General features: G+C 38.3%; 1 protein-coding gene across 5 annotated transcripts in view; it reads left to right on the top strand.

Moving 5' to 3' along the window:
* Taok3 (TAO kinase 3) overlaps window positions 1-26426 on the top strand; it is a 191395-nt gene that overhangs the window by 87340 nt on the left and 77629 nt on the right. For all 5 annotated transcript variants that reach the window (XM_046456449.2, XM_046456451.2, XM_046456453.2 and 2 more), the window contains 2 exons: window positions 3584-3686; window positions 21407-21613. In XM_046456449.2, coding sequence (XP_046312405.1) covers window positions 21494-21613 — 120 coding nt within the window. In that variant the 5' untranslated portion in view covers window positions 3584-3686; window positions 21407-21493. The remainder of the gene's footprint in view (window positions 1-3583; window positions 3687-21406; window positions 21614-26426) is intronic.

The raw sequence follows: 26426 nt of genomic DNA, 5'->3' as shown, positions 1-26426 counted from the left end.
TGATGCATAGGTAAGAAAAATATGGTGTCTTCATATAATGGAATATAATTTGGCAATAACTGGAGTGAAATACTGAGCCAGGCAGTACACTAAGTGTTGAAAACATTACGCTAAGTGAAAGAAGCCAGCCTTAAACGACCGCATCCTATTATTCTGTTCTTATGAAATATCCAGAGGAGGGAGATCTTACAGAGATAGAAAGCAGATTAGTGTTTGCTTAAGCTGGAGGTAGGAAGATGATGGCTAAAGGGTACAGGGGTTTTTGTTTGTTTGATAATGTAAATGTTCTAAAAGTAACTGTGGTGTTATCTGTAAATATACTAAAAACCATTGAGTTGTTCACTTCCAATGGACAAATTATATATTTGAATTATATCTCATGAAAGCAGAGATATTTTTTTAAAAGAAAACTTGAAGATGCAGGGATAGATCCAAATAGACATTCCCCTACTCTGAAGAGGTACTTGACATCCATCAGAGCATTGATACCTGTGAATTTAAAACTGAAGGATACAAGAATAGAGAAAATGATAGGTTTTATAGGAAAAGATGACATTTAGCTGGACTGTGAGTGTGGGTGGTATTGGGACAGTACAGACAGGGGAACTAGCACAAAGAAATCAAGTATGAAATGAAATGAAAAGCATGAAGGGGTATGTGATGGAATAGTAATTCATTTTTTCCCCAATTACTGAGTTTTAGAATTTAAGTTAGAGTAAAAGTTATACTGTAGGAAGGATTCTGCATTCTTTGTACTTTGAAGGATTTTAAGCAGAAATGTGATATTGTCTGAACTGTGTGCTTTAGGAAGACGATTAAGGTAATACTGTTTTTAAGATGAATTGCAGAAAAGATAGAATCGAGGGTGAAAGAGCAGCAAGCCGAGGAGAGAAAACTAATGCCACAGAATGGAGAGTTAAAAACGTGTGGGGAGAAATATTTGAAGCAGAATTGAGGATTAATTGAGTGTAAGGGACAAGGGAAAAGAAGAGTTGAAGTTAATGTGAGGAGTTTGTGAGCCATTTAGGGGAGAAGCCAAATAGATGTTTTAAAACGTGGGACTGAGGCTTACAATAGGGGTCGGGATCACCAGTGACACAGTGTCATTCAATACCATTAAATGGACAGAAGTGAAGATAGCAGCTTGCACTTATGCAGAGAACTTGGCTGATCCTTGGAGGAACACACCATTGAGGTCATCAGAGAGAAGCCAAGGAACTTAGCAGAAATAGTTCATGGGTCAGTTTCTTGGGATGCTGGAGACATTTTTGGAGTGAGAAGGAAGGTATTGAAATGGAAGGAAACAGAAAGGACCCTTTAGGTTTAATGCATCAAACTCCAGAATACAAGCTTTAGCCCCCTAGCAATGCAGTGTCCTAAAAATAAGAAAAGGTAAAATGGAGAAGTTTAATTCCTAGAAATCCAAGGGAGTTCATTTTAAGACATTTATAGAGATGTGCAGCCAAAGATGCAGAGAGGATGCATTTTTAAAAAATTGTGTAAAAATGAATAAGCATTTAAAGAGAAGGTAAATAGTAAGCCCACATGGCCAGTAGCATGAGAATGCTATTTCCTAGGAGCAAACATCTCTTGCATTTGAAACTGGGCATGAGGATGGTGACATATGCCTTATTTAAAACTATTTTCTTAGGAACATAGTATCTAGTGTTGTATAGGGTCATAAGGAACATTTTAATTCATTGAAGGTGTAGTCAGACTAGAAGAGCAAGGTAGACATGTAAACATTCCAACAATTGATTGGTGTTTTAGTCAGTTTTTTTGCTGCTATGACTAAAAGAACAAGTAGAGGAAGAAAGGTTTATTTGGGGGCTCACAGTTTCAGACATATCAATCCATAGACAGCAGGCTCCATTCCTTGGGGCATCATGGCAGAAGAGCATGGCAGAGGGAATCAGCTCACATGGTGATCAGAAAGCAGAGAGAAGACGACTTCACACTCCAGATACAAGTATATACCCCAAAGCCACACCGACAATGCCCCACTTCCTCCAGCCACACCCTACCTGCCTCCAGCCACCACTCAGTTAATCCCATCAGGGACTAATTTGCTGTTTAGTTTAAGGCTCTTACAACCTGATCATTTATCCTCCAAACCTTCTTGCATTGTCTCACACAGAAGCTTTCAGGGGACACTTCACATCTAAGCCAAACCCTGTGGATAGGTAAAATGTAATGATACAGAATGTAGGCAAGTTTTAGCTGCCAGATGCTCTAAAGCCTTCCACAGCCACAGAGGGAATAACAAAAATAATCAAAAAAGTACAGTTTGTAAATGTAAGCATGAGAGGAGATTTGGGATATCCTCAGCAAGAAAAACTTGAAAATGGAAATACTGTTTTTACAATTTTTTTTTCTGTAAGACCATCTCCAAAGCTAGCTAAACACCTAAAAATTATTCTAATAAATACAAGTTCTAAATTGTTATATTCATTGACCCAATAACTATTTCAATAAATCTGTTTGAAAGAAAGCCCCCCAAACACAGATAAGTAAGATACACAAAGATCTTCAAAATGCTTTATTAAATAATGCAATAACAAAACAAAGGGTTGACTACATCCTTGGTTTCCAGTTGTGGAGAAACAGTTGTGAATTAATTGTGACTCTTCCATTGGGAAGTCATTAAATGATCTTTGTGGACAGTGTTGGGTGATATGGCAACATGCTCATAATACCGAATTAGATTAAAGAGGTAGGTTATGAAATTACATGTAGAGCTCAGTTGTATAATGAAAGAAATGATGACAGGAAGAAATAAATATCCACATGGAGACAAGTATGCACATTGTTACAGGGTTTTTAAAAAATAGTATATATGAATGTATACACACACGTGTGTGTGTTTGTGTGTGTGTGTGAGTGTGTGTGTATTAGATTTTCTACATTGGTCATGTGCTTCTTTAATAGACAATTGAGAAATAATCATTACTTCCAAAATGGGGGAAATGATTATGGGAGAGCCTCAGAAAGGGATGAATCAGTGCACATCATCAGCCTTTTAGAGAAGCTATTGAAAATATAAGCCTTACTGACAGGATCCGCAGCATTGCCGTGTGCTGTCACATTAGTGCTGGCTGCTGTTAGCTTTTATTGAGTTGCCCTGGATGCAGATAAACCAGAAGACGCCTCAGTAAGATTCTGAAATCTACTGACACATTTGTTTCCTAAGTACTGCCTGTGGAAGAGTATCCTGTGTCTTTGTTGTAAAAGTCATAGCTTTTACATTTGTCATCCATGGGTGAAGATACAATTTTAACTTTGTAATATTGCATTTGTATTTAAAACTACCATATTAGCAATTATCGCTGCTGCTTCCTTCTTTCTCCTCCTCCTCTCCACCCTCCCCCTTCTTCTTCTTCTTCTTTTTTTTTTTTTCCTTTAAAGAGATGAGGTTTCACAGTGTTGTCCAAACTGAACTCAAACCTGGGATCAAGAGATCCTCCTGCCTCAGCCTCCCAAGAAACAGGGACTAAAGACATGTGCCAATGTGCCCACCTTAATTATTGATTCTTTAATTTTTTTCCGATAATTACATATATTTATTCTTTTTTTTCCCTCATAGGTACACCATAAGTACAAAATACTAAAGTTATAAAAGAGAAAAAGAAGATTGCTGCTAACATGAATCTGAGCAATACAGCGCATTTTGTGCCACATACAAAAAGGTACTGTCCGTAGATTTATGACTTAGCTTTCTCCTAAAAACTGGGAGTGGATTGTGTTTTCTGGCTTTTCTATGATGAATTTTTTTTATTAACTTTGTAAGAAAAATGTGAGGTGAAGTAAGAATATAAATCTACATAACATTCTTTTTTAACAATGTTTGTTTTATATTATTTCCATATCAATTTTTCATTCTTTTCAGTCACAACTTACAAAATGGGAAATTACTTAGTTAAAAGAAATGGTCTTACTTAAAGTTTCTTGATTTCTGTTATCAAGAAATGTTCTCTAGAAATATGTATGTGTGTGTCCATTTTTTGTTGATATTGTTTTATATAAATGGTGTTTATATTTGTCAGCTTTCCGTTACTATAGTGAAATACTTGATATAATCAACTTATAAAGAGAAAAGTTTTCTTTTGTCTCACAGTTATGGAGGCTTCAGTCCATGCTGTCTTAGTCCCCTTGCTTTGGGTGCATGGCAAGGCAGCACATCAGGCGGAAGCTCGTGGTAGTGCACACCTACTTACTTCATCACCAGAAAACAAGAGAGTAAATGAGGAAGAGGGGTGTGGTCCCATAGTCCCCTTCAAGGGCACTCCCCCAGTGAGTTAAAGAGCCCCCACTAGGCCCCACCTCTTAAAGATCCCCCCCAGTAGTACCATGATGGGGAACAAGCTTTTGACTCATGGGCCTTTGGGGACATTCAGAACATAGCGGTTTCATATCACTTTTCCTCTAATTACAGAAGTAATAGGGCTTTCAAAATTTTTTTTAATACAGATAAGCAAAAAAAGAATTAAAAATTTACTAAAACCCCAAATGCTTACTTCAGATAAAACACAGGTGGCTAAGAAATCGAGACGTGTAGGTTAAAGAAGCCACATGTCCCATCTCCACTGTCACAGCCTTTCTGTGTACCACCTGCTTACACCCCATCTCTTTTGCTAAACAAAACAAACAAACAAAAAACTGCCTTGTACGAATTCCCAAAAGGGCACTCCTGAGCCAAAGGACTTGCCCATACTATACTTTCAGCAATGTGTTAAAGTGACTGTTTCCTTATGTTCTTGCCAAAACATTTATTCTTTTTTTTTTCCTATTATTTTGCCAATTTGGTAGGTGAAATAAGATGTCTTATTATTTTAACTTTTACTTGTTTGATTACTAGTGAAGTTACATGTATTACATATCATTAGTGACCACAGCTATTTTTTCTTTAATTTCCTGTTTAATTCTTTTGAGTTTGTTGATGTGTATGTGTGTGCTCACCTCTCAGGTGTTAAGAATAACTTTTAACTGGCACATAGTTTTCAGGAATTCCTCCCACTTTATTTGCATATACACACACATATATAATTCTATATGAAAGTGTTATCAAGATGAAAATAATAAACACATTCATCACTTAAAAGCTTCTTCTTGCCTCTTTTAATCTCTCCTTCCCAGCTCTTCTCAAACCCACCCTGTCCCTAGACAATCACTATGTGGTTTCTGTCACTATAGTATTTCCTATAAATGATATCATAAAGTATATACTTGATTTTGTATGACTTCTTTCACTCAGCATAATTATTTTGAGACCCACCCATGCTGCAGCATGTATTAATAGTTCATTTTATTGCCGAATTACATTCCATTGTCTTCATATACCATAGATTGTTTATATATTCATTTGTTGATAGACATTTGGGCTGTTTCTGGTTTCAGCATTAAAAATAATGCTGCTGTGAACATTTATGTACAGGACTTTATAAAGATATATGCTCTTATTTTTCTTGGGTAAATCCCTAAAAGTGGAAGGGCTATATCATATGATAGGTGCATGATTAACTTTTTAAGATACTAGCAAACTGTTTTTCCAGTGTTTGTACTGTTTTACATCCCCACTGGCAGTGTGTGAGAGATCCAGTTACTTCACATCCCTGCCAACACCTGGTGTGGTCAGTTCTTTTAATATTAGCCATTCTAATAGGTATGTAGTAGTATCTCATTTTAGTTTTAATTTGCATCTCCTAAGGAGTAATGATGGTAAGTACCTTTCTCTTGCCATTCACTTATCTTCCTTGGTGAAGTACTTATTCAAATATGTTGCCCAGTTTAAAATGGGCTATTTTCTTACTATTGAGTTTTGAGGTTTCTTTATATTTTTAAGCCCTTTATGAGATATGTTTTGCAAACATTTTTTCCCAGTATGTTGCTTGTCTTTTCATTAAGCATCTTTCAAAAAAACAGGCATTTTTAATTTTGATGAAGTCTAGTTTATCAGGGTTTCTTTTATGATTCCTGCTTTTGTTTTTGATGTCAAGTAACAGCCCTCACAGAAAGAGTCCTAGGAGCTATTTCTCTTTTTCTGTTTTTGGGGAGAGTCATGTAGAATTGGTGGTGTTTCTCTCTTAGATTTTGGTATCTAAGAGATAGCAAAATCACAGATGAAAGCCTGGAGTTTTCTTTGTGGGAAGATTTTAAATTACAAATTCAATTACTTTAATAGATACAGGGTCAAGCAGATTTTCTGTTTCTTCTGAGTAAACTATGGCAGTTTGTGTCTGTCTGTCTGTCCCCCGACCCTCTTTTGTATTTGTCCATTTTATCTAAGTTGTTGAATTTATTTGTATAGCATTGTTCATGGTAGTCCCTGATTACCCTTCTGGAATCTGCACCAATGTCACCTCTCTCCTTCCTGATATTGGTAATTTGCATTTTCTGATGTTTTTACTCTGATGAGTCTGGTAAGAGATTTATAAATATGATTCTTTTTCTCACTTGGCTTTGCATTCATTGATTTTTTTCCCTTTTGTATTTTTTTATTTCATTGATTTCTGCCTTAATCTTTATTATTTCCTTTCTCTGCTTACTTTGTTTAATTTGCTCTTTTTCTCAAGATTTTTTTAATAATGGAAGCTGAAGTCATTAATTTGAGACCTTTATTCTTTTCTAAGACCAGAGTTTAGTGCTATACATTTTCCTCTTAAGTTCTGTTTTATCAGCATCATACAATTTTTTATTTATTTATATTTTTGGTGGTGCTAGGGATTGAACCCAGGGCCTTGTATATGCAAGGCAAGGCTCTACCTACTGAGCTAAATCCCCAGCCCGCATCATACAAATTTTGATACAATGTACTTGCACTTTCATTCAGATCAAATTATATCCTGATTTCTATTTTGCTTTGTTTTTAGACCCATAGCTTATTTTATTTTATTTTTAATTTTTTTTAGTTGTTGATTGACCTTTATTTATTTACTTATATGTGGTGCTGAGAATCGAACCTAATGCCTCACACATACTAGGCAAGGGCTCTGCCAAATGAGCCACAACCCCAGCCCAACATAACTTATTGAAAATTGTGTTATTAATTTTGATATATCTGGGATTTTTCAGATGTCTACCTATTTATTTCTAATCTAAAATCTGCTATACTCACAGAATATATTAATATGTCTTAAATTATTTTAATGTATTAAGTATTGTTTTGTGGCCCAGAATATGCCATTCCTTAGTAAATTTTCTGGGGCTAGGGATGTCGCTCAAGCAGTAGCACGCCCGCCTGGCATGCGTGCCGCCCGGGTTCGATCCTCAGTACCACATACAAACAAAGATGTTGTGTCTGCCGAAAACTAAAAAAATAAATATTAAAAAATTCTCTCTTTCTCTCTCTCTTTCTCTCTCTCATTAAAAAAAAAAAAAAGAAGAAGAAGCCTTAGTAAATTTTCTGTATGCCTTTGAAAAAGAAGATGTATTATGATATTGTTGGGTAGCATATCATACATATCAGGTAATCAAAATGGCTGATAGTTTGGGGGCTGGGATTGTGGCTCAGCGGTAAAGTGCTCGCTTAGAACGTGTGAGACCCTGAGTTCAATCCTCAGCACCACATAAAAATAAACAAATAAAATAAGGTATTGTGTTCAATTACAACAAAAAAAATTATTAAAAAAGAAATGGCTGATAGTTTTGTTTCAGTCTTCTATAGCCTTACTAATTGTCTACTTCTATCAATTACTGAGAGCAGGATATTGAAATCTCCAACTGTAATAATGAATTTGTCTATTTCTCCTTGTAGTTAAAACAGTTTTTAATCACATATTTTAAAGCCCTTAGGTGCACAAACATTTAATATCATTATGTTCTATTTTAGGGAGATGGGGGGGACTGGGAATTTAAGCCAGAGGTGCTTTAACAATGAGCTACTCCCCGGGGGCCCTTTTTATTTTTTATTATAATAGTCTCACTAAGTTGCTGAGGCTGGCCTCAAACTTGGATTTTCTTGCCTCAGTCTCCTAAATCACTGGGAATATATGTGTGTGCCAGCACACCTGGCTCTTATGTCCTCTTGATGAGTCAATCCATTTATCATTATGAAATTATCTTCATTATCAATACTAATATGCTTTGAAATCTACTTTATCTGAACATCAGTTCATCCCACTCTTCTTTGATTAGTTTCTGTTTTTCTCTATCCTTTTACTTTTGGCTTATTTGTTTCTTTTTTAAGTGTGTATACTATATGTAAAAACATATGCATATATAAATACATATGTGTGTATTTATACAACCAACTGATATTATGCCACTTCACTGTCATATAACAATTTCACAACACCATATTTCAATTTCTCTCCTCTCAGACTTTGTGCTAACATACAGTTACTTCTACATATGCCCTAACCTTCACACTGTTGTTATTTTTGTTTAAATATTCAATCGTATTATAAAGAAATTTAAATAATGGGAAAATCTGATATACTTAAGCAAATATTTACCACATTTATTGTGCCTTTATTGTGACTTATTCTTTTTTTTAATATTTATTTTTTAGTTGTAGTCGGACACAATACCTTTCTTTTTATTTATTTATTTTTATGTGGTGCTGAGGATCGAACCCAGGCATCCCACATGCTAGGCCAGCGCTCTACCGCTGAGCCACAACCCCAGCCCACTGTGACTTCTTTTTTCAAAGATATTTTCAGTGTGTTTAGAATTCTAGTTTGGCAAGTTGTTTTTTTTTTTTTTTTTATTTCAACACTTTAGGAATGTTGTTCCTCTGTCTTTTCATTTGTAATATTTATAACACTATCGTCATTGTTGCCCTTGTTCCTCTGTGCATAACATCTTTTTTCCCCCTCTGGCTACTTTTATGACTGTATCATAAGTTCCAAACAATTTATTATGATGTGCCTCAGTGTAATTTTCTTCATGTTTCTTGTGTGTGAGTTTCATATAAATTGTGGATATAGGAGGGGTTATGATCATCCAATTTGTAAAATTTCCCGTTGTTATTTCTTCAAATAATTTTTCTCCTGGGTATGGTGGCTCACGCCTCTAATCCCAGCAGCTTGGGAGGCTGAAACGGAAAGATCACAAGTTCAAAACCAGCCTCAGCAATTTAATGAGACCCTATCTCAAAACAAAAAATAAAAAAGTTGGGGTGTAGCTCAGTGATAAGCACCCCTGAGTTCAGACCCAAATACGGAGGTAGACAAGTAGGTAGGTAGGTAGATTTTTTTTTTTTTTTTTTTTTTTTGCTGTCCTGACATCTCTGTCCTCGCCTTCAGGGACTCTAATGAGACATATACTAGGCTGCTTGAAGGTGGTCCACAAGTCACTGATGTTCTGATTTGTTTTTCTTTGTTTTGTTAGTACTTTTTCGCCATATATGTCATTTTGGATAGTTTCTATTACTAGGTCTTCAAGTTCACTAACCATTTTTTCTGCCAAGTCTCATCTGCTATTCATTTCATGCCGTATATTTTTCTTCTCAGACATTTTATTATAGCTTTTGCCTCTAGAGATTTGACTCTCTTTATTTCTTATATATCTCTATTTTACATGTTTAATATTTCCTCTAAATTTATATATAGAGAGAATATAGTTATAATAAATATTTTAATGTCCTCACACTGGTTTCAATTATTTTTCTCCTCATTATGAGTCATATTTTCCTACTTCCTTATTTACCTGTTTTGTTTTTGATAGTGGAGGTTTAATCCAGAGACATCTTTTTTTTTTTTTTTTTTTTGAGATAGGAGCTCACTCAATTGACAAGTTGCTGAGGCAGGCCTCCAACTTGCAAACCTCCCACTTTCAACTCCCAATTTACTGAGATGATGGGCCTTTGCCATTTCACCTGGTATTGCCTTGTAATTTTTTTTTAACGTTAAACATTATGAATTTCACCTTTTTGGATATTGGATATAGTTATTTGTTTTTGAGATTTATTCTGGGGTATAGTTATTTGGAAGTAATTTGGTCCTTTTAAGTTTTACTTTCAAAATTCGTTTGACATCACATGGCAGCATTGAGTCTAAGGTGAATTTTCCACTACAAAGGCAAACACAGATTCTGAGTAGAGAATTCCCCATGAACTTAGGAGATTTCGTGTTCTGGTTGGTAGAAATAAGTATGGGGCACAGTCCTAAGTGAGCTGTAGGTGCTGCTTCCCTTGTCCCCTTTCAGTTGGCATTTTCCTGGACCAGGGTACTTTCCGGGGCTGCTCTAATCAGTACTCAGCTGAAGACCAGAGAGGAACCTTCTGCATATCTCCAGCCTCTTTCTGTGCTGCTGTCTTCTGCAAACTCCAGCTACCTCGCTCACCCTGGGCCCTCCAGTCTCTTTCTGTGCTGCTGTCTTCTGCAAACTCCAGCTACCTCGCTCACCCTGGGCCCTCATCTGTCTCTTCAACTCAGGGAGTCCCCCAGGCTCCACCTGGACTCCTTCTTTCTCTGGGATGGCCTGAAGACTCTCCGAGGGCACGAAGCTGAGGCGGTCCTGGCTCTCTCTCATCGCTGACTTCTCTTGTCAGGGATTATCGTCCTTCTTGGCTAATAGCCATTATCTTGAAATATCATCATTCATATGTTTGATCCAGTATGTAGATGATTCTTGTGCCAGATGATAAATCTGGTCTCCATTAATCCATCTTGGCCAGAAGCAGAAGTCCCTTTGTTATAGTTTTTAAAAGAAGTTATTAGTTTTATGTAGTCACACTTATTGATTTTAGTTTATGATTTTTTGCTGCTGGTATGTTGTTTAGTAATTAGAAATTCACTGGTAATTTTTCTAGAAGTTTTTGATGGTCTCTTTTTCACATTTAGATGTTTATTTTAGAGTATAACATACTCATCTGTTTTTCCCCAAATGATTGTCCACAGGACTTTAACTTTATTCACATCTAAGTCAAAATATTCAGAAGTTTAAAATGCCCTTCAGTGATTGAAAAAAAAAAATAGTTCTCATAAACTTAGTTCGTAGCTCTTTCTGCTTTTCTTAAAGGCAACCTCATAATTTGCCTTTTGGATATGGGCTCCAAAAAGGCCCCTCATTGATTTCATCCATTGTTTCTCTTTTCTCTTCTCAAACAGTGAACACAAGCACTTTTGGAGTTTTCATTTGGAGCTTTTAGATTTAACATTCTTTTCCAACAGAGTTGAGGTCCTGACTTTATGCTTGATTCTTGTTGTGTCAGGGACTGGCTGGACAACCGTCCAGGCTGACAGGTGCAGTGCTGGCCAGGGGAATCCTTGTTCCTATTTAAAGCCTCAGTGGCACCCTGTCACCCCAGGAGAAAGTCCAAATTTCTTAATATGCTTTGAAAGGCCTTTTGTGATCTTTCTTGGCTTCACTCCAGCTTCACGCTCTCTCCTTCCAGCTCTCCCATCATCCCTATGAATGCACTGTATTTATTTTCCCTAAAAAGGCAGGCTTTCCAGTTCTGAGTAAAAAACAGGCTGGGTTAGCCTGTTGTATTCTTATATTTAAAAATATTTGCTTTTTCCTCATAATGTCAATCTATTATAACTATTTTGGTGCTGTTTTAGTTTAATATCTGTTACCCCTTTGACACTAAGCCCATAGGAGAGGGACCTCATCCCGACCCAGTAAGATGTCTGACAAACAGCAAGCTCTGGGGAAGTCCTTATTGAATGAAAGAGTAAGTGGACTAGGTGGCTGTGTAGCAGGCTGTTGACCTACACCTGCTAATGACTTAACATATGAAGTAATGTTCATTGTCACTTAAGGTTGCTATGCTACAAGAGAAAAATACCTCTGGGCACTGTCAGTTTTGCTTCTTTAATTAATGACCTTTTTCTCTTCTAGAGTGAAACCCATTGACTCATGTTTTGAAAAAAATAGTTTTATTGGCCAGTAGCTGGATTTGCAGCTTAGTTAGCGAGTGGGTCAAGGAAGAGACAAACTATGCTGTTGATAGGTTCAGACATTGAAATAAAAGGCTATCTGTATGTGGGAGGGAGAGGCTGTTTACAATAAAAAATATAAATGAAAACTCACATTTCAGTATTTTTTCAAAAAAAAAAAAGAGAAAGTAAAGGATCTACAACAAATAAATATGTGACTATTAATGAAAAGAAACTCAAAGCATTTTATAAAGCAGTGGAACAACTTGCTTCTTGAAGTGGACATTTAGCATAGTCTCCACATTCCTTGGCATTTCTTCCAATGGCTAATAAAGAGTTGTCTAGTTCCTCATACTGAGGTATGGAGATATCATATGTCAGTCAAGAACATGGGCTTTGCTGGATTCAGATCACAGTGGTGAGAAGCACTGGCTTCTGACCATAAGGAAGTAGTTTCACTTCTTAAAGTCTTAGTTTGTTCTATAAAATTAAAATAAAGTCATTACCTTATAAAGATGTTGTAAAGATTAAAGGAGATAATATATGTAAGCTGTTCAGTGTTGTCTGACAACCTAGTACTTAATAAATGTTAGCTGTTAAAATATTAATTTCATCAAACCGCTTTTTGGGGTACCAAGAATTGAACTTAGGGGCACTCAACCACTGAGCCACATCCCCAGCCCTACTTTGTATTTTGTATTTAGAGACAGGGTCTCACTGAGTTGCTTAGAGTCTCAATTTTGCTGAGGCTGGCTTTGAACCCATGATCCTCCTGCTCAGCCTCCCGAGCTGCTGGGATTACAAGGGTGTGCCACCTCACCTGGCAATTGAATGGTTTTAATGAAGTCACACTTATGCAATCATTGCCTCAATTTGAGGACATTTTTAACCTCCTAAAAAGTCCATACCCTTTAGTTGTCACTTTTCAAACCCCCCATTCCTAGATCACCAATAATCTGTTTTGTGTCTCTATAGATTTGACTCTTCTGGAAACTTTTAAAATATATATTAATGGGGTTGGGGTTATGGCTCAATGGTAGAGCACTTGCTAGCATGCATGAGGCACTGGGTTCAATGATCAGCACCACATATAATTAAATAAAATAAAGATCCATTGACAAGTAAAAAAATTATATATATATATGTATATATATATGTATATATGTATATATATTAATGGAGTCATATAATACGTAGTCTCTTATGATTGCCCTTTTGCATAATGTTTATAGGCTTCATTTATGTTATTTATCAATCGTTCATCCTTGTTTTTTAAATTTTTTTTTATTTTTATTTTTTTTTATTGTTGGTTGTTCAAAACATTACATAGTTCTTGATATATCATCTTTCACACTTTGCTTCAAGTGGGTTATGAACTCCCATTTTTAGCCCATATACAGATTGCAGAATCACATCAATTACACATCCATTGATTTACATATTGCCATACTAGTGACTGTCGTGTTCTGCTACCTTTCCTATCCTCTACTATCCCCCCTCCCCTCCCCTCCCCTCCCCTCCCCTCTTCTCTCTCTACCCCCTCTACTGACCTTCATTTCTCCCCCTTGTATTATTTTTCCCTTTCCCCTCATTTCCTCTTGTATGTTCTTTTGTATAACCCTGAGGGTCTCCTTCCATTTCCATGCAATTTCCCTTTTCTCTCCCTTTCCCTCCCACCTCTCATCTCTGTTTAATGTTAATCTTCTTCTCATGCTCTTCGTCCCTACTCTGTTCTTAGTTACTCTCCTTCTATCAAAGAAGACATTTGGCATTTGTTTTTTAGGGATTGGCTAGCTTCACTTAGCATAATCTGCTCTAGTGCCACACATTTCCCTGCAAATTCTATGATTTTGTCATTTTTTAATGCAGAGTAATACTCCATTGTGTATAAATGCCACATTTTTTTAATCCATTCGTCTATTGAAGGGCATCTGGGTTGGTTCCACAGTCTTGCTATTGTGACTTGAGCTGCTATGAACATCGATGTAGCAGTGTCCCTGTAGCATGCTCTTTTTAGGTCTTTAGGGAATAGACCGAGAAGGGGAATAGCTGGGTCAAATGGTGGCTCCATTCCCAGCTTTCCAAGAAATCTCCATACTGCTTTCCAAATTGGCTGCACCAATTTGCAGTCCCACCAGCAATGTACAAGTGTACCCTTTTCCCCACATCCTCGCCAGCACTTGTTGTTGTTTGACTTCATAATGGCTGCCAATCTAACTGGAGTGAGATGGTATCTTAGGGTGGTTTTGATTTGCATTTCTCTGACTGCTAGAGATGGTGAGCATTTTTTCATGTACTTGTTGATTGATTGTATGTCCTCCTCTGAGAAGTGTCTGTTCAGGTCCTTGGCCCATTTGTTGATTGGGTTGTTTGTTATCTTATTGTCTAATTTTTGGAGTTCTTTGTATACTCTGGATATTAGGGCTCTATCTGAAGTGTGAGGAGTAAAGATTTGTTTCCAGGATGTAGGCTCTCTATTTACCTCTCTTATTGTTTCTTTTGCTGAGAAAAAACTTTTTAGTTTGAGTAAGTCCCATTTGTTGATTCTAGTTATTAACTTTTGTGCTATGGGTGTTCTATTGAGGAATTTGGAGCCCAACCCCACAGTATGTAGATCGTAGCCAACTTTTTCTTCTATCAGACGGCGTGTCTCTGATTTGATATCAAGCTCCTTGATCCATTTTGAATTAACTTTTGTGCATGGCGAGAGAAAGGGATTCAGTTTCATTTTGTTGCATATGGATTTCCAGTTTTCCCAGCACCATTTGTTGAAGATGCTATCCTTCCTCCATTGAATGCTTTTAGCCCCTTTATCAAATATAAGATAGTTGTAGTTTTGTGGATTGGTTTCTGTGTCCTCTATTCTGTACCATTGGTCCACCCGCCTGTTTTGGTACCAATACCATGCTGTTTTTGTTACTATTGCTCTGTAGTATAGTTTGAAGTCTGGTATCGCTATACCACCTGATTCACACTTCCAGCTTAGCATTGTTTTTGTTATTCTGGGTCTTTTATTTTTCCATATGAATTTCATGATTGCTTTCTCTATTTCTACAAGAAATGCCGTTGGGATTTGATTGGCATTGCATTAAACCTATAGAGAACTTTTGGTAATATCGCCATTTTGATGATGTTAGTTCTGCCTATCCATGAACAGGGTATATTTTTCCATCTTCTAAGATCTTCTTCTATTTCTCTCTTTAGGGTTCTGTAGTTTTCATTGTATAAGTCTTTCACCTCTTTTGTTAGGTTGATTCCCAAGTATTTTATTTTTTTTGAAGATATCGTGAATGAAGTGGTTGTCCTCATTTCCATTTCAGAGGATTTGTTGCTGATATACAGGAATGCCTTTGATTTATGCGTGTTGATTTTATATCCTGCCACTTTGCTGAATTCATTTATTAGCTCTAATAGTTTCTTTGTAGAGCCTTTTGGGTCTGCTAGGTATAGAATCATATCATCTGCAAATAGTGATAATTTAAGTTCTTCTTTTCCTATTTTTATGCCTTTAATTTCTTTCGTCTAATTGCTCTGGCCAGCGTTTCGAGAAATATGTTGAACAGAAGTGGTGAAAGAGGGCATCCCTGTCTTGTTCCAGATTTTAGAGGGAATGCCTTCAATTTTTCTCCATTCAGAATGATGCTAGCCTGAGGCTTAGCATAGATTGCTTTTACAATATTGAGGTATGTTCCTGTTATCCCTAGTTTTTTCTAGAGTTTTGAACATAAAGGGATGCTGTACTTTGTCGAATGCTTTTTCCGCATCTATCGAGATGATCATATGGTTCTTATTTTTAAGTCTATTGATGTGGTGAATAACATTTATTGATTTCCGTATATTGAACCAGCCTTGCATCCCAGGGATGAATCCTACTTGATCATGGTGCACAATTTTTTTGATATGTTTTTGTATTAGATTCGCCAGAATTTTATTGAGGATTTTTGCATCTAGGTTCATTAGAGATATTGGTCTGAAGTTTTCTTTCTTTGAAGTGTCTTTGTCTGGTTTAGGTATCAGGGTGATGTTGGCCTTGTAGAATGAATTTGGAAGTTCTCCCTCTTTTTCTATTTCCTGAAGTAGCTTGAAAAGTATTGGTATTAGTTCCTCTTTAAAGGTTTTGTAAAATTCTGCTGTATACCCATCCGGTCCTGGGCTTTTCTTAGTTGGTAGTCTTTTGATGGTTTCTTCTATTTCTTCGATTGATATTGGTCTGTTTAGGTTGTCTATATCCTCCTGACTCAATCTGGGCAGATCATATGACTTAAGAAATTTATCTATGCCTTCACTATCTTCTAATTTATTGGAGTATAAGGATTCAAAATAATTTTTGATTATCTTCTGTATTTCTGAAGTGTCTGTTGTGATATTGCCTTTTTCATCCCGTATGCTAGTAATTTGAGTTCTCTCTCTTCTTCTCTTCGCTAGCATGGCTAAGGGTCTGTCGATTTTGTTTATTTTTTCAAAGAACCAACTTTTAGTTTTGTCAATTTTTTCAATTGTTTCTTTTGTTTCGATTTCATTAATTTCAGCTCTGATTTTAATTATTTCTTGCCTTCTACTTCTTTTGCTGTTGTTTTGCTCTTCTTTTTCTAGGATTTTGAGATGAAGTATGAGATCATTTATTTGTTGGTTTTTTCTTTTTTTAAGGAATGAACTCCAAGCAATGAATTTTCCTCTTAGAACTGCTTTCAATGAGTCCCATAGATTCCGATATGTTGTGTCTGTGTTTTCATTAATCTCTAAGAATTTTTTAATTTTTTTTTTTAATTTCCTCCTTGATGTCTTCTATAACCCATTGATCATTCAGTAACCTATTGTTCATTCTCCAAGTGATGTATGCTTTTTCCTTCCTTCTTTTATCGTTGATTTTCAGTTTCATTCCATTATGATCAGATAGGATGCATGGTATTATCTCTACTCCTTTATATTGTCTAAGAGTTGCCCTGTGACATAATATATGATCTATTTTTGAGAAGGATCCATGTGCTGCTGAGAAAAAAAGTGTAACTGCTTGATGTTGGGTGGTATATTCTATATATGTCAATTAAGTCTAGGTTATTAATTGTGTTATTGAGTTCTATAGTTTCCTTATTCAACTTTTGTTTGGAAGATCTGTCCAGTGGCGAGAGAGGTGTGTTGAAGTCTCCCATGATTATTGTATGGTGGTCTATTAGACTCTTGAACTTGAGAAGAGTTTGTTTGATGAACATAGCTGCACCATTGTTTGGGGCATATATATTTATGATTGTTATGTCTTGTTGGTGTATGGTTCCCTTAAGCAGTATGTAGTGTCCCTCTTTATCCCTTTTGATTAACTTTGGATTGAAATCTATTTTATTTGATATGAGTATGGACACTCCTGCTTGTTTCCGAAGTCCATATGAGTGATATGATTTTTCCCAACCTTTCACCTTCAGCCTATGTATGTCTTTTCCTATCAAATGCGTCTCCTGTAGGCAGCATATTGTTGGGTCTTGTTTTGTGATCCATTCTACTAGCCTGTGTCTCTTAATTGGTGAGTTTAAGCCATTAACATTTAGGGTTATTATTGAGATATGGGTTGTTGTTCCAGCCATATTTGTTTATTTATGTTACTAAACATGGTTTGTTTTCCTCTTTGATTATTCCCCCCCCCTTTACTGTCCTACCTCCCACTGTTGGTTTTCATTGTTATTTTCCATTTCCTCTTCCTGTAATGTTTTGCTGAGGATGTTTTGAAGAGATGGTTTTCTAGCTGCATATTCTTTTAACTTTTGTTTGATGTGGAAGGTTTTAATTTCATCTTCCATCCTGAAGCTTAATTTCGCTGGATACACAATTCTTGGTTGGAACCCATTTTCTTTCAGTGTTTGAAATATGTTATTCCAGGATCTTCTAGCTTTCAGAGTCTGTGTTGAAAGATCAGCTGTTATCCTGATTGGCTTACCCCTAAATGTAATCTGCTTCCTTTCTCTTGTAGCTTTTAAAATTCTCTCCTTATTCTGTATGTTGGGCATCTTCATTATAATGTGTCTAGGTGTGGATCTCTTATAATTTTGCACATTCGGCGTCCTGTAGGCTTCTAGAATTTGGGATTCTGTCTCATTCTTCAAGTCTGGGAAGTTTTCTCGTATTATTTCATTGAATAGATTGCTCATTCCTTTGGTATGGAGTTCTATACCTTCCTGTATCCCAATGACTCTTAAGTTTGGTCTCTTAATGTTATCCCATATTTCTTGGATGTTCTGCTCATGGTTTCTTAACAGTCTTGCTGAGCTGTCTATGTTCTTTTCAAGTTGAAATACTTTGTCTTCATTGTCTGATGTTCTATCTTCTAAGTGTTCTACTCTGCTGGTAGTATTCTCCATTGAGTTTTTAAGTTGGTTTGTTGCTTCCTGCATTTCTAGGATTTCTGTTTGTTTGTTTTTTATAACCTCTATCTCCCTGTATAGTTGATCCTTTGCTTCCTGGATTTGTTTGTGTAATTCCTTGTCGAAGTGATCTTTCATTGTCTGATTTTGCTGTCTAATGTCTTCCTTGATACTCCAGATCATCTGAAGCATATATATCCTGAATTCTTTATCTGACATTCCATCTGCTGCAGCTGTTACCTCTTCTAAAGTTGAGTTGACCTGCATTGCTTGTAGTCCTTTCTTTCCTTGTCTTTTCATACTGCTTGCGTTTCTTTCTTCTTGGTGAAACTGTTGTGTTTTTGAAATTTTTTCCCCCCCTATATATTTATATTGCTCTTGTATAGTTGAAAAGTCTCCCTTGCAGGTGCGGGCGGGGGCTCTGCTCTGCCCCTCCTCCAATTAGTGTGAGGTGTCTACCACACCCACGGACCCCTGGGCCTGATCCACCGTTCTGTCGCAGGTCTGCCTACCTTGCAGGTGGGGGCGAAGGCTCTGCCCTGCCCCTCCTACCACGCCCGGGGACCGCTAGGCCTGATCTGCAGGTTGGTCGCCGGTCTGCCCACCTTTCGGGCACGGGTGGCAGTTCCACTCCGCCCCCACTCCAGTTGGGGTCACTTGACCACCACACAGGCGGGCCGCTGGGCCTGATCTGGGCGCGGGCGAAGGCTCTGCTCTGCCCCTACTCCAGTTGGGGTGAAGTGTGTACCACGCTAGCAGGCCGCTGGGCCTGATCCGCCGGTCTGTTGCAGGTCTGCTTACCTTGCCGGCACGGGCGGCGGCTCTGCCCTGCCCCTCCTACAACGCCCACAGACCGCTGGGCCTGATCTGCAGGTTGGTCGCAGGTCTGCCTACCTTGCGGGCGTGGGCGGCGGCCCCGCTCCTCCCCTCTGGCTCGACGACAAAGCGAGTGAGACCCGGGTATCTGTGACTCACCCTCCCTACCAGGAGACCAACTGTTTCCGTCGCCGCTGGCACCGATGAAGTTCTCTCCTCGGCCGCTCTCCAATGACATCAGATCTCTGCCATGCTGGCATCCCCTGTTCTATGGCTGAATCCCATTTTCTTCTCTTCCAATAGGCGGAGCTGTGCCCTCTGAGCCGAGCTTCTGCCCTCTATGTGCTGACAGAAATCCCTGTAAGGTGGCTCCTGGGAGTCTCTCAATCCTGTTAGTCCAGAGCCCTTTCACTTATCCGGCCCCTCCCCCTGTTCCTCCTCCCAGCCAGCCAGCCAGGTCCTGTTCACCGGAGGCAGTTCCCCAAGGATCTGATTACACTTGCAGCCCCACCGCGTGTCCTATATCCCGAACGATGAACACCCTCTCTGTCATTCATCTAAGCCCCAGTGCTGTGGTGGGGTGATCTGGGAACCAACAGTTTAATTTTTCCGGACCCCTTTGGTGGGCACGCCCCCAGAAACTGGCGGCTAAGATCTTGGGTGTTGCCGCTGGTGTTAAGGGGAGGTGGGGATCTGGAATCCCCTCTGCTTCCCTATAGACACGCCCCCGGAGGGATTCCCGAGGTTTCCTGGCTGCTTGTATCTGGAGGGGGTGGGAGTCACACACCTGCTAACGTGGATTCCGCTGGGAAGGAATTCTGTCAGCGGAACTCTGGTGATGTCACCTCTCTGCTATGGTGGGCCCCAGGCTCCTTGCCGGAGTGTCCGAAGGGAGGGGTGGGACTGGTCTGTCTCTGGTTGGTTTTAGCTCCCGGTTCGCTATTTCATGAAGGCTTGGCGAGAGACCTCTTCCTAGAGACCCTGCACCGCTCCTGCTGTGCTGCGCCTCGGAGGCTATCCGCCCTGACGCGGGGGCCGCGTGCAGGCAGCCGACAGTCGCCGAGTCGCGCGGGCAGCGGCTGGCGGGTCTGGACCTCTGCGCTGCGTGGCGGAGATTCACTCGTCTAGCGCAAACTGTCACCTCCAAAAATCCTACCAATTCCCGGCCGGTCTCTCTTTAGTGGAATTTTGCTAGGAGTTTCTCAGCAGGTCGAATCTAAGCGTATCCATGCGTCTCTCTGACCCCGTTGTTGAGGAGGTACTGAAAGCGCTGCCTCCCCACTCGCCGCCATGTTGGATCTCCTTTATTTTATTTTATTTTTTTTAGTTTTAGATGGACACAGTATCTTTGTTTTATTTTTATGTGGTGCTGAGGATGGAACCCAGTGCCTTCCACACATGAGACAAGCAGTCCACCACTGAGCCACAACCCCAGCCCAATAGTTCATCCTTTTTATGGCTAAATAATATTACATTGTATATGGAGATACCACATTTTGTTTATTCATTCACCAGTTAATGGAAATTTCAGCTGTTTCCACTTTCTGGTTATTATGAATAATGCTGGTATGAACATTTGTGTGCAACGTTTTTATGTAGACATGTTTTCATTTGTCTTGGGCATATACCTAGGAGTTGAATTTCTGGTTCAAATTCTGACTCAGTGTTTTTAAGTTTTTTCTGATGACTCTGCCATGTTACTTCCCTCCTGCAGTGTGGGAGAGTTCCCATTTCTCCATGCCCTCACCAATACTTATCTGACTTTTTTATTACAGCGCTCCTAGTGAGGATGACAATATGTCATCGTGGTTTTAACTTTCATTTCCCTAATAACTAATGATGGTAAACATCTTTACGTGTGTTGATAGACATGTGTGTGTTTCTTGCAGAATTGTCTATTCAGATCTTTTGCCCAATTTTTTCATTTGGGTTACTTGTCTGATTATTGTAAAACAGAGATGCTTTGTGCACGGGTGTGTGTGTGTGTGTGTGTGTGTGTGTTGCTGGGATTGATCCCAGAGTGTGTGTGTGTGTGTGTGTGTATATATATATATATGTTGTAATTGGACACAATACCTTTATTTTATTTATTTTTATGTAATGCTGAGGATCAAACTCAGGGCCTCACAGGTGCTAAGCGAGAACTCTACTATTGAGCCACAACCCCAGCCCCAAGATGCTTCTTAATATTAATTTGTATTTAGGGGCTGGGGTTGTGGCTCAGCAGTATAGCACTCACCTAGCATATGCAAGGCCCTGGGTTCAATCCTCAGTACCACATAAAAATAAATAAATAAAATAAAGGTATTGTGTCCAATTACAACTAAAAAATAAATATTTTAAAAATATTAATTTGTATTTATATTGCCACCAAAGAGTGCTAGACATCATTTAACAGCAAACCTTATTTTTCTACAGGTACTGAAGATCTTTTTTAAAAGTTGTCAATGAGAGCTACAGTCGACTGGAATATCAAAAAGCAAAGCACTTTCAGTACTGGTCATCATGCGTAAAGGGGTACCAAAGGACCCAGAGATTGCTGATCTGTTCTACAAGGATGATCCTGAAGAACTTTTTATTGGTTTGCATGAAATTGGACATGGAAGTTTTGGAGCAGTTTATTTTGTAAGTAATTTTAAAACATATCATTTAGAAAAATCAGATTTAAAAAGTTGGAATTCTACATATTCTCCACACATACAGCTATTACTTAAAAAATATCCTTGATTTTTTTCAAATTAAATGATGTCTGCTGTCATTTATGGTCATCGTGGAAAAGCTAGTTCCAGAATTTGAGGCCTTCTTCAAGGCAGTGGTGGTACAAGGGAGTTGGAAGCTTGAAGTTGAGCCCTGTGTGGTTCCTCAGCATGCCATGCTCTTTCTGCCTCAGGACCTCTGCACATTCTACCCGGCTCATGCAGGAGACTTCACATTTTATCCCCATCCCCCTCCAGTCCCTGTGCATCCCACGGGTTTCAGCTTCTACAAGACAGCATTTATTCTTCTGTCCACCAAATAATCAGGGCTTTTGCTTATGATCTCCTAACTGTGTTTGTATTTCATTGAATATATCACAGTTGTAATTTTATAATGGTGTATAAGATTTTATTCATAACTGTTCCTTCTAAATAATATGCATCATGAGAACAGGGGTTATGTCTGTTTCATTCTTTGTTACACTCCCAGGAACTAATATTTTTTGAGACAAAGTAGGAATTCAATATACACTGGATGGATGGATGGATGGGGTGGGTGGGTGAGAGAGTGGGTGGATAAAGAATCAGAAATGGGGGCTGGGGTTGTGGCTCGGTGGTAGAGCCCCTGCCTGGTATGTGTGAAGCAATGGGTTCCATCCTCAGCACTACATAAAAATAAATAAATAAAAGTATTGTGTCCAACTACAACCAGATAAATAAATAATAAAAAAGGGTCGTAAATGGATAAATGAATGAACAGACAGCTATTCAGAGAAATGGATAAAGGCTTGTTGGTGACAGTCGTGTCAACATGTTAAGTTGGTATTTTAGTTGAAAAGGTACAAAGGTGTCCCCAGTTACATTCCAAGGATGTGACTGTCTCCTGATAATAAAAATGAGAAATATATCAAGAACTATGTAATGTTTTGAACAACCAACAATAAAAAATAAAAAAAAATGAGAAATAACTGATATGTTAGGGCAGCTCATTTGCCTGAAATTCATTAATTCATTATATAAAATATATTTCTTTAATTAGATAACCTTAGAAGTTTGCTTCATCAAAGTCATGAATGTTTCCTTCAAAGTATTAATCTATTAAAGCAAATAACAAATCAAGTACTGATTACTACCCATTTCTTTTCCAATGCTTTTGTCAAATAACTTCTTAAAATCGAGCAGTATTTGACCATTCCTTTTTAGTGGTCCTTCTTTACGTTCTTCTGGTTGGGTGGATTATCATCAGGTGCTTATCATTCCTTCTAGATGAGAATTTATGAACTGCGTGTTCCACTCTTTCCTTTGCTCTAGCTGACTCTTCAGGCCGAGTTTTCCCTGAGCTCTTCCTCCTTCCCTGGGTCTGCACTCAGCATCACGTTCCTTCTCCTCCTTTGTCCTTCTAGATTCAGCCCCTGTTCAAGTATGTCATCAGGAACTGACTTTCCATGACTGAACAGGGTGATACTTTTCTACTTAAGACTCCCTCATTAGTCTTTGATCTTAAAATAACATTGAAGACCCAGTTAAAGTCCTATCTTCTTTATTCACGTAGATACTTTTTTAAAGGCATTTTTAATTATAAACATATCATACATAAATCAGTGTGCATAATACACGCACATATATTTCGATATATAATTTAATGAATAATTAAAAGGTAGGGGCTGGGGTTGTGGCTCAGCAGTAGAGCACTCGCAGAGCACGTGGGAGGTTCTGGGTTCCATCCTCAGCATCACATAAAAATAAACAAATAAAATAAAAGGTATTTGTGTCCAACAAAAACTAAAAAGAAAATATATTTCAAAAAAACGGTCAATCTCAGCCGGGCGTGGTGATGTACACTGCCGTCCAAGCAACTTGAGAGACTGAGACAAGAGGATTGAAAGTTCAAGGCCAGCCTCAGCAGCCCAGCAATTTAGCCAGACCCTGTCTCAAAATAAAAAATAAAAAGAAATGGGAGTGTAGCTCAATGGCAGATCTCCTCTGGGATCAGTCTCAAGTTCTGGGTGTGGGGTGGGAGGGGAGGTAAATCTCTGTGTAAATACCCCAGGGTTAAGAAATAGAATACCACTGCACCCCAGAAGCCCCTTGTGTCCATCTAAAACACATGTTTAACCCACTTACTTTTGTACCTCTAAACAGTGCAATTTGGTTTTGCCTAGTTTTGAACACTTTCAAAATGGAAGCATTCTGTATGTATTCATTTGTGACCTGTTTATCTCATCCAGAGATTATATTCTTTGGTCATCTTTTCCTACTTTCCTTTTGTTTACTTGATAATAAGTTCATCCTCCCTGAATCTCTCTCAACCAGAGTCACAAAGTGGTCCCAATCTGGTTTGACTCTTTTCTATTTATTTGTATGTGGTGCTGAGGACTGAACCCTGTGCCTCACACATGCTAGGCAAGCATTCTACCACTGACCCACCTCCCCAGCCCGGTATTTGACTCTTTTATTTTAAAAAGCAGCCAGACCTTTCTCAAAGTTTTAATATTTCAGAATGATAACAACAACCCAAGCCTGTTTTGAGGCTCACTAACAAGCCACTTATAATAGGGGCAAACTGAGCCTTACCTTGCAGAGGACCCAGTGACTAAGTCTGTTAACAGTAGGTACCAACTATGTGTTATGTGTTGCTAATGATAGGAGAACTTAGGAAGATGCTTGGGAGCTTTGACATGGAAATGTAATCATTAAGTCTGTATGCCTATATTCAAGTGAACAGTCCAGGCCCATATAAACCCATAAGGCATTAAAAAACAGATTGGAAGGGAATTAATGACACTTCGTATAAAACCTACAAAAAGCCACTTTAACATTTTATCTATAGTGAACACAGAAAGAGACCCCTTAAAATGAATTTTTCCCACTTGCTGCAGTAGTATTTATGTGTTATTCATACCACTGTACTCAAGATTGGCTAGTACCTTACATGGACTACCGCAGGAGCTCACGTTGGTCTCTCTCCACCTCAACTCAGTAAACTTAAAAAAAAAAAAATGTAAATCTGATCACTTTCCCCTGCAGGCCTGCAGGGCTCTCCCTTTTTCTTAGGCTAAGACCAAAATTCCACCATGGCCAGCCTGTAAGGTCCTTCTCTATGGTCCTGCTTTCTGCTCTTCTCATTGCTCTAGTTGGCTGATTGCATTGATTGGATCATCCATCCTGGGATTCTGCATAAGCTTTTCTCTCTGGAATGTTTTCCCAACCATTTGCAGCTTCTTGTCTCTTATATGCCCTTCCTCTTTCTTCCACACTGAGCTTAAACACTATGTCTTCAGGGAAGGCTTTCCTGACCTCCCTAAGTCATGTCCTCTAGTTTGGGATCTCAGAAGAGCACATACCTTACTTTACAGCATGTCACAACTGCAGTTTTATATTTGTTTGTTATAATTTTATTTTATTTATTTTTTATTGCCTATCCTACCAGAGGAAAGATAGGTACCCCTGGGTGTATGTACTCCCAATTATTTTTCGGGGGGGGGGGGCCTGTAATCAGGGATTGAACTCAATGACACTCGACCACTAAGCCACATCCCCAGCCCTATTTTGTATTTTGTTTCGAGAGGGTCTCACTGAGTTGCTTAGCACCTCGCTTTTGCTAAGGCTGATCTTGAACTTGTGATCCTCCTGCCTCAGCCTCCCGAGCAGCTGGGATTATAGGCGTGCACCTGGCATTTACTCCCAATTCTATCCCTAGAATTTAGCCCAATACCTGACACATTGTGAATACCTAATAAGTACTTGTTGAATGAATGAATGATGGAGAACTTGGCATGGCTAACTGGTGCTTTTCTTGGATCATAGCCATTCTAGCAAGTCTAGCAACCAATGGTTTTGTACCTAATACTACAATTCTGGTAGATTCTTTGTAGTTTGCAACTTCACACAGAATGATGCCAGCTCTTGCAGAACCAATCAGCTGACAGTATATGGTATACTTAGAAAACAGAAAGTGGTCACTTGCTAAAATATCTGTGTGTGTTTGGATTTACATAGTTAATTCGCAACTTAGCATTAGCAACAAGATAGTAAGAAACTTTAAAGAAAAACAAAAAAGGGTTGAGTATGTTCATTTTTTTATTCAGTTGAACACACTGTAAATTTTGTGGGTTTCTTGGGCTCCTTTGTGAGACTCAGCATATCATCCATAATATACCTAGAGCAAATACTTAGGTCTTTTTATCTGGGCATAGTTGCCTTTCGGTTTTAGCAGATGCTCAATAAAGAGGGCAAAAAGAAAATAGCAAAAAGTCATGGCTGGGGAACAGTTAAAATATAAACACATAGTAAGAAAAGAAAATGATCATGAGTTTTCTCTACAGTTGTGAATTCCAGTCTTTTACCTATGAGCCCTGCTATAACTTTATTGGTCCACAGTAATAAGTCATGCAAAGTAGCTTATTTACATCAGGGATATGGCCCTGAAGCAGAGCCCTGTTTTTAGAAGAAAGCCCAAATTACAAAATCTTTTAATGGCTTATTTTTCTGAAAATTTTAAGAAATTTAATTTTAAATCTCTTACATAAATTGAGAGGAAAAGACTATCAGGTGAGGCTTCTATGTGTACTTTAAATGAACTTGTGTCTCTAGTATGATGAAGACAAATAGAGAGAATTATGAGACAAGACAACTTTCACAGATAGAAAAACTGCACACATAGGCATACATAAATGTGTGTATGTAATACATTCTTAACACAAATCATAAGTAATCCTTCAGGTGAAAGTCAGTCTTGGGAT

Source organism: Marmota monax, unplaced genomic scaffold, assembly GCF_021218885.2.
Source record: "Marmota monax isolate L192 unplaced genomic scaffold, Marmota_monax_Labrador192_F-V1.1 WCK01_AAM20220418_F8-fsc00185, whole genome shotgun sequence".
Classification (NCBI taxonomy): Eukaryota; Metazoa; Chordata; class Mammalia; order Rodentia; family Sciuridae; genus Marmota; species Marmota monax.
The sequence above is the reverse complement of the archived record's forward strand: the minus strand, read 5'-3'. Positions and strand labels throughout refer to the sequence as shown.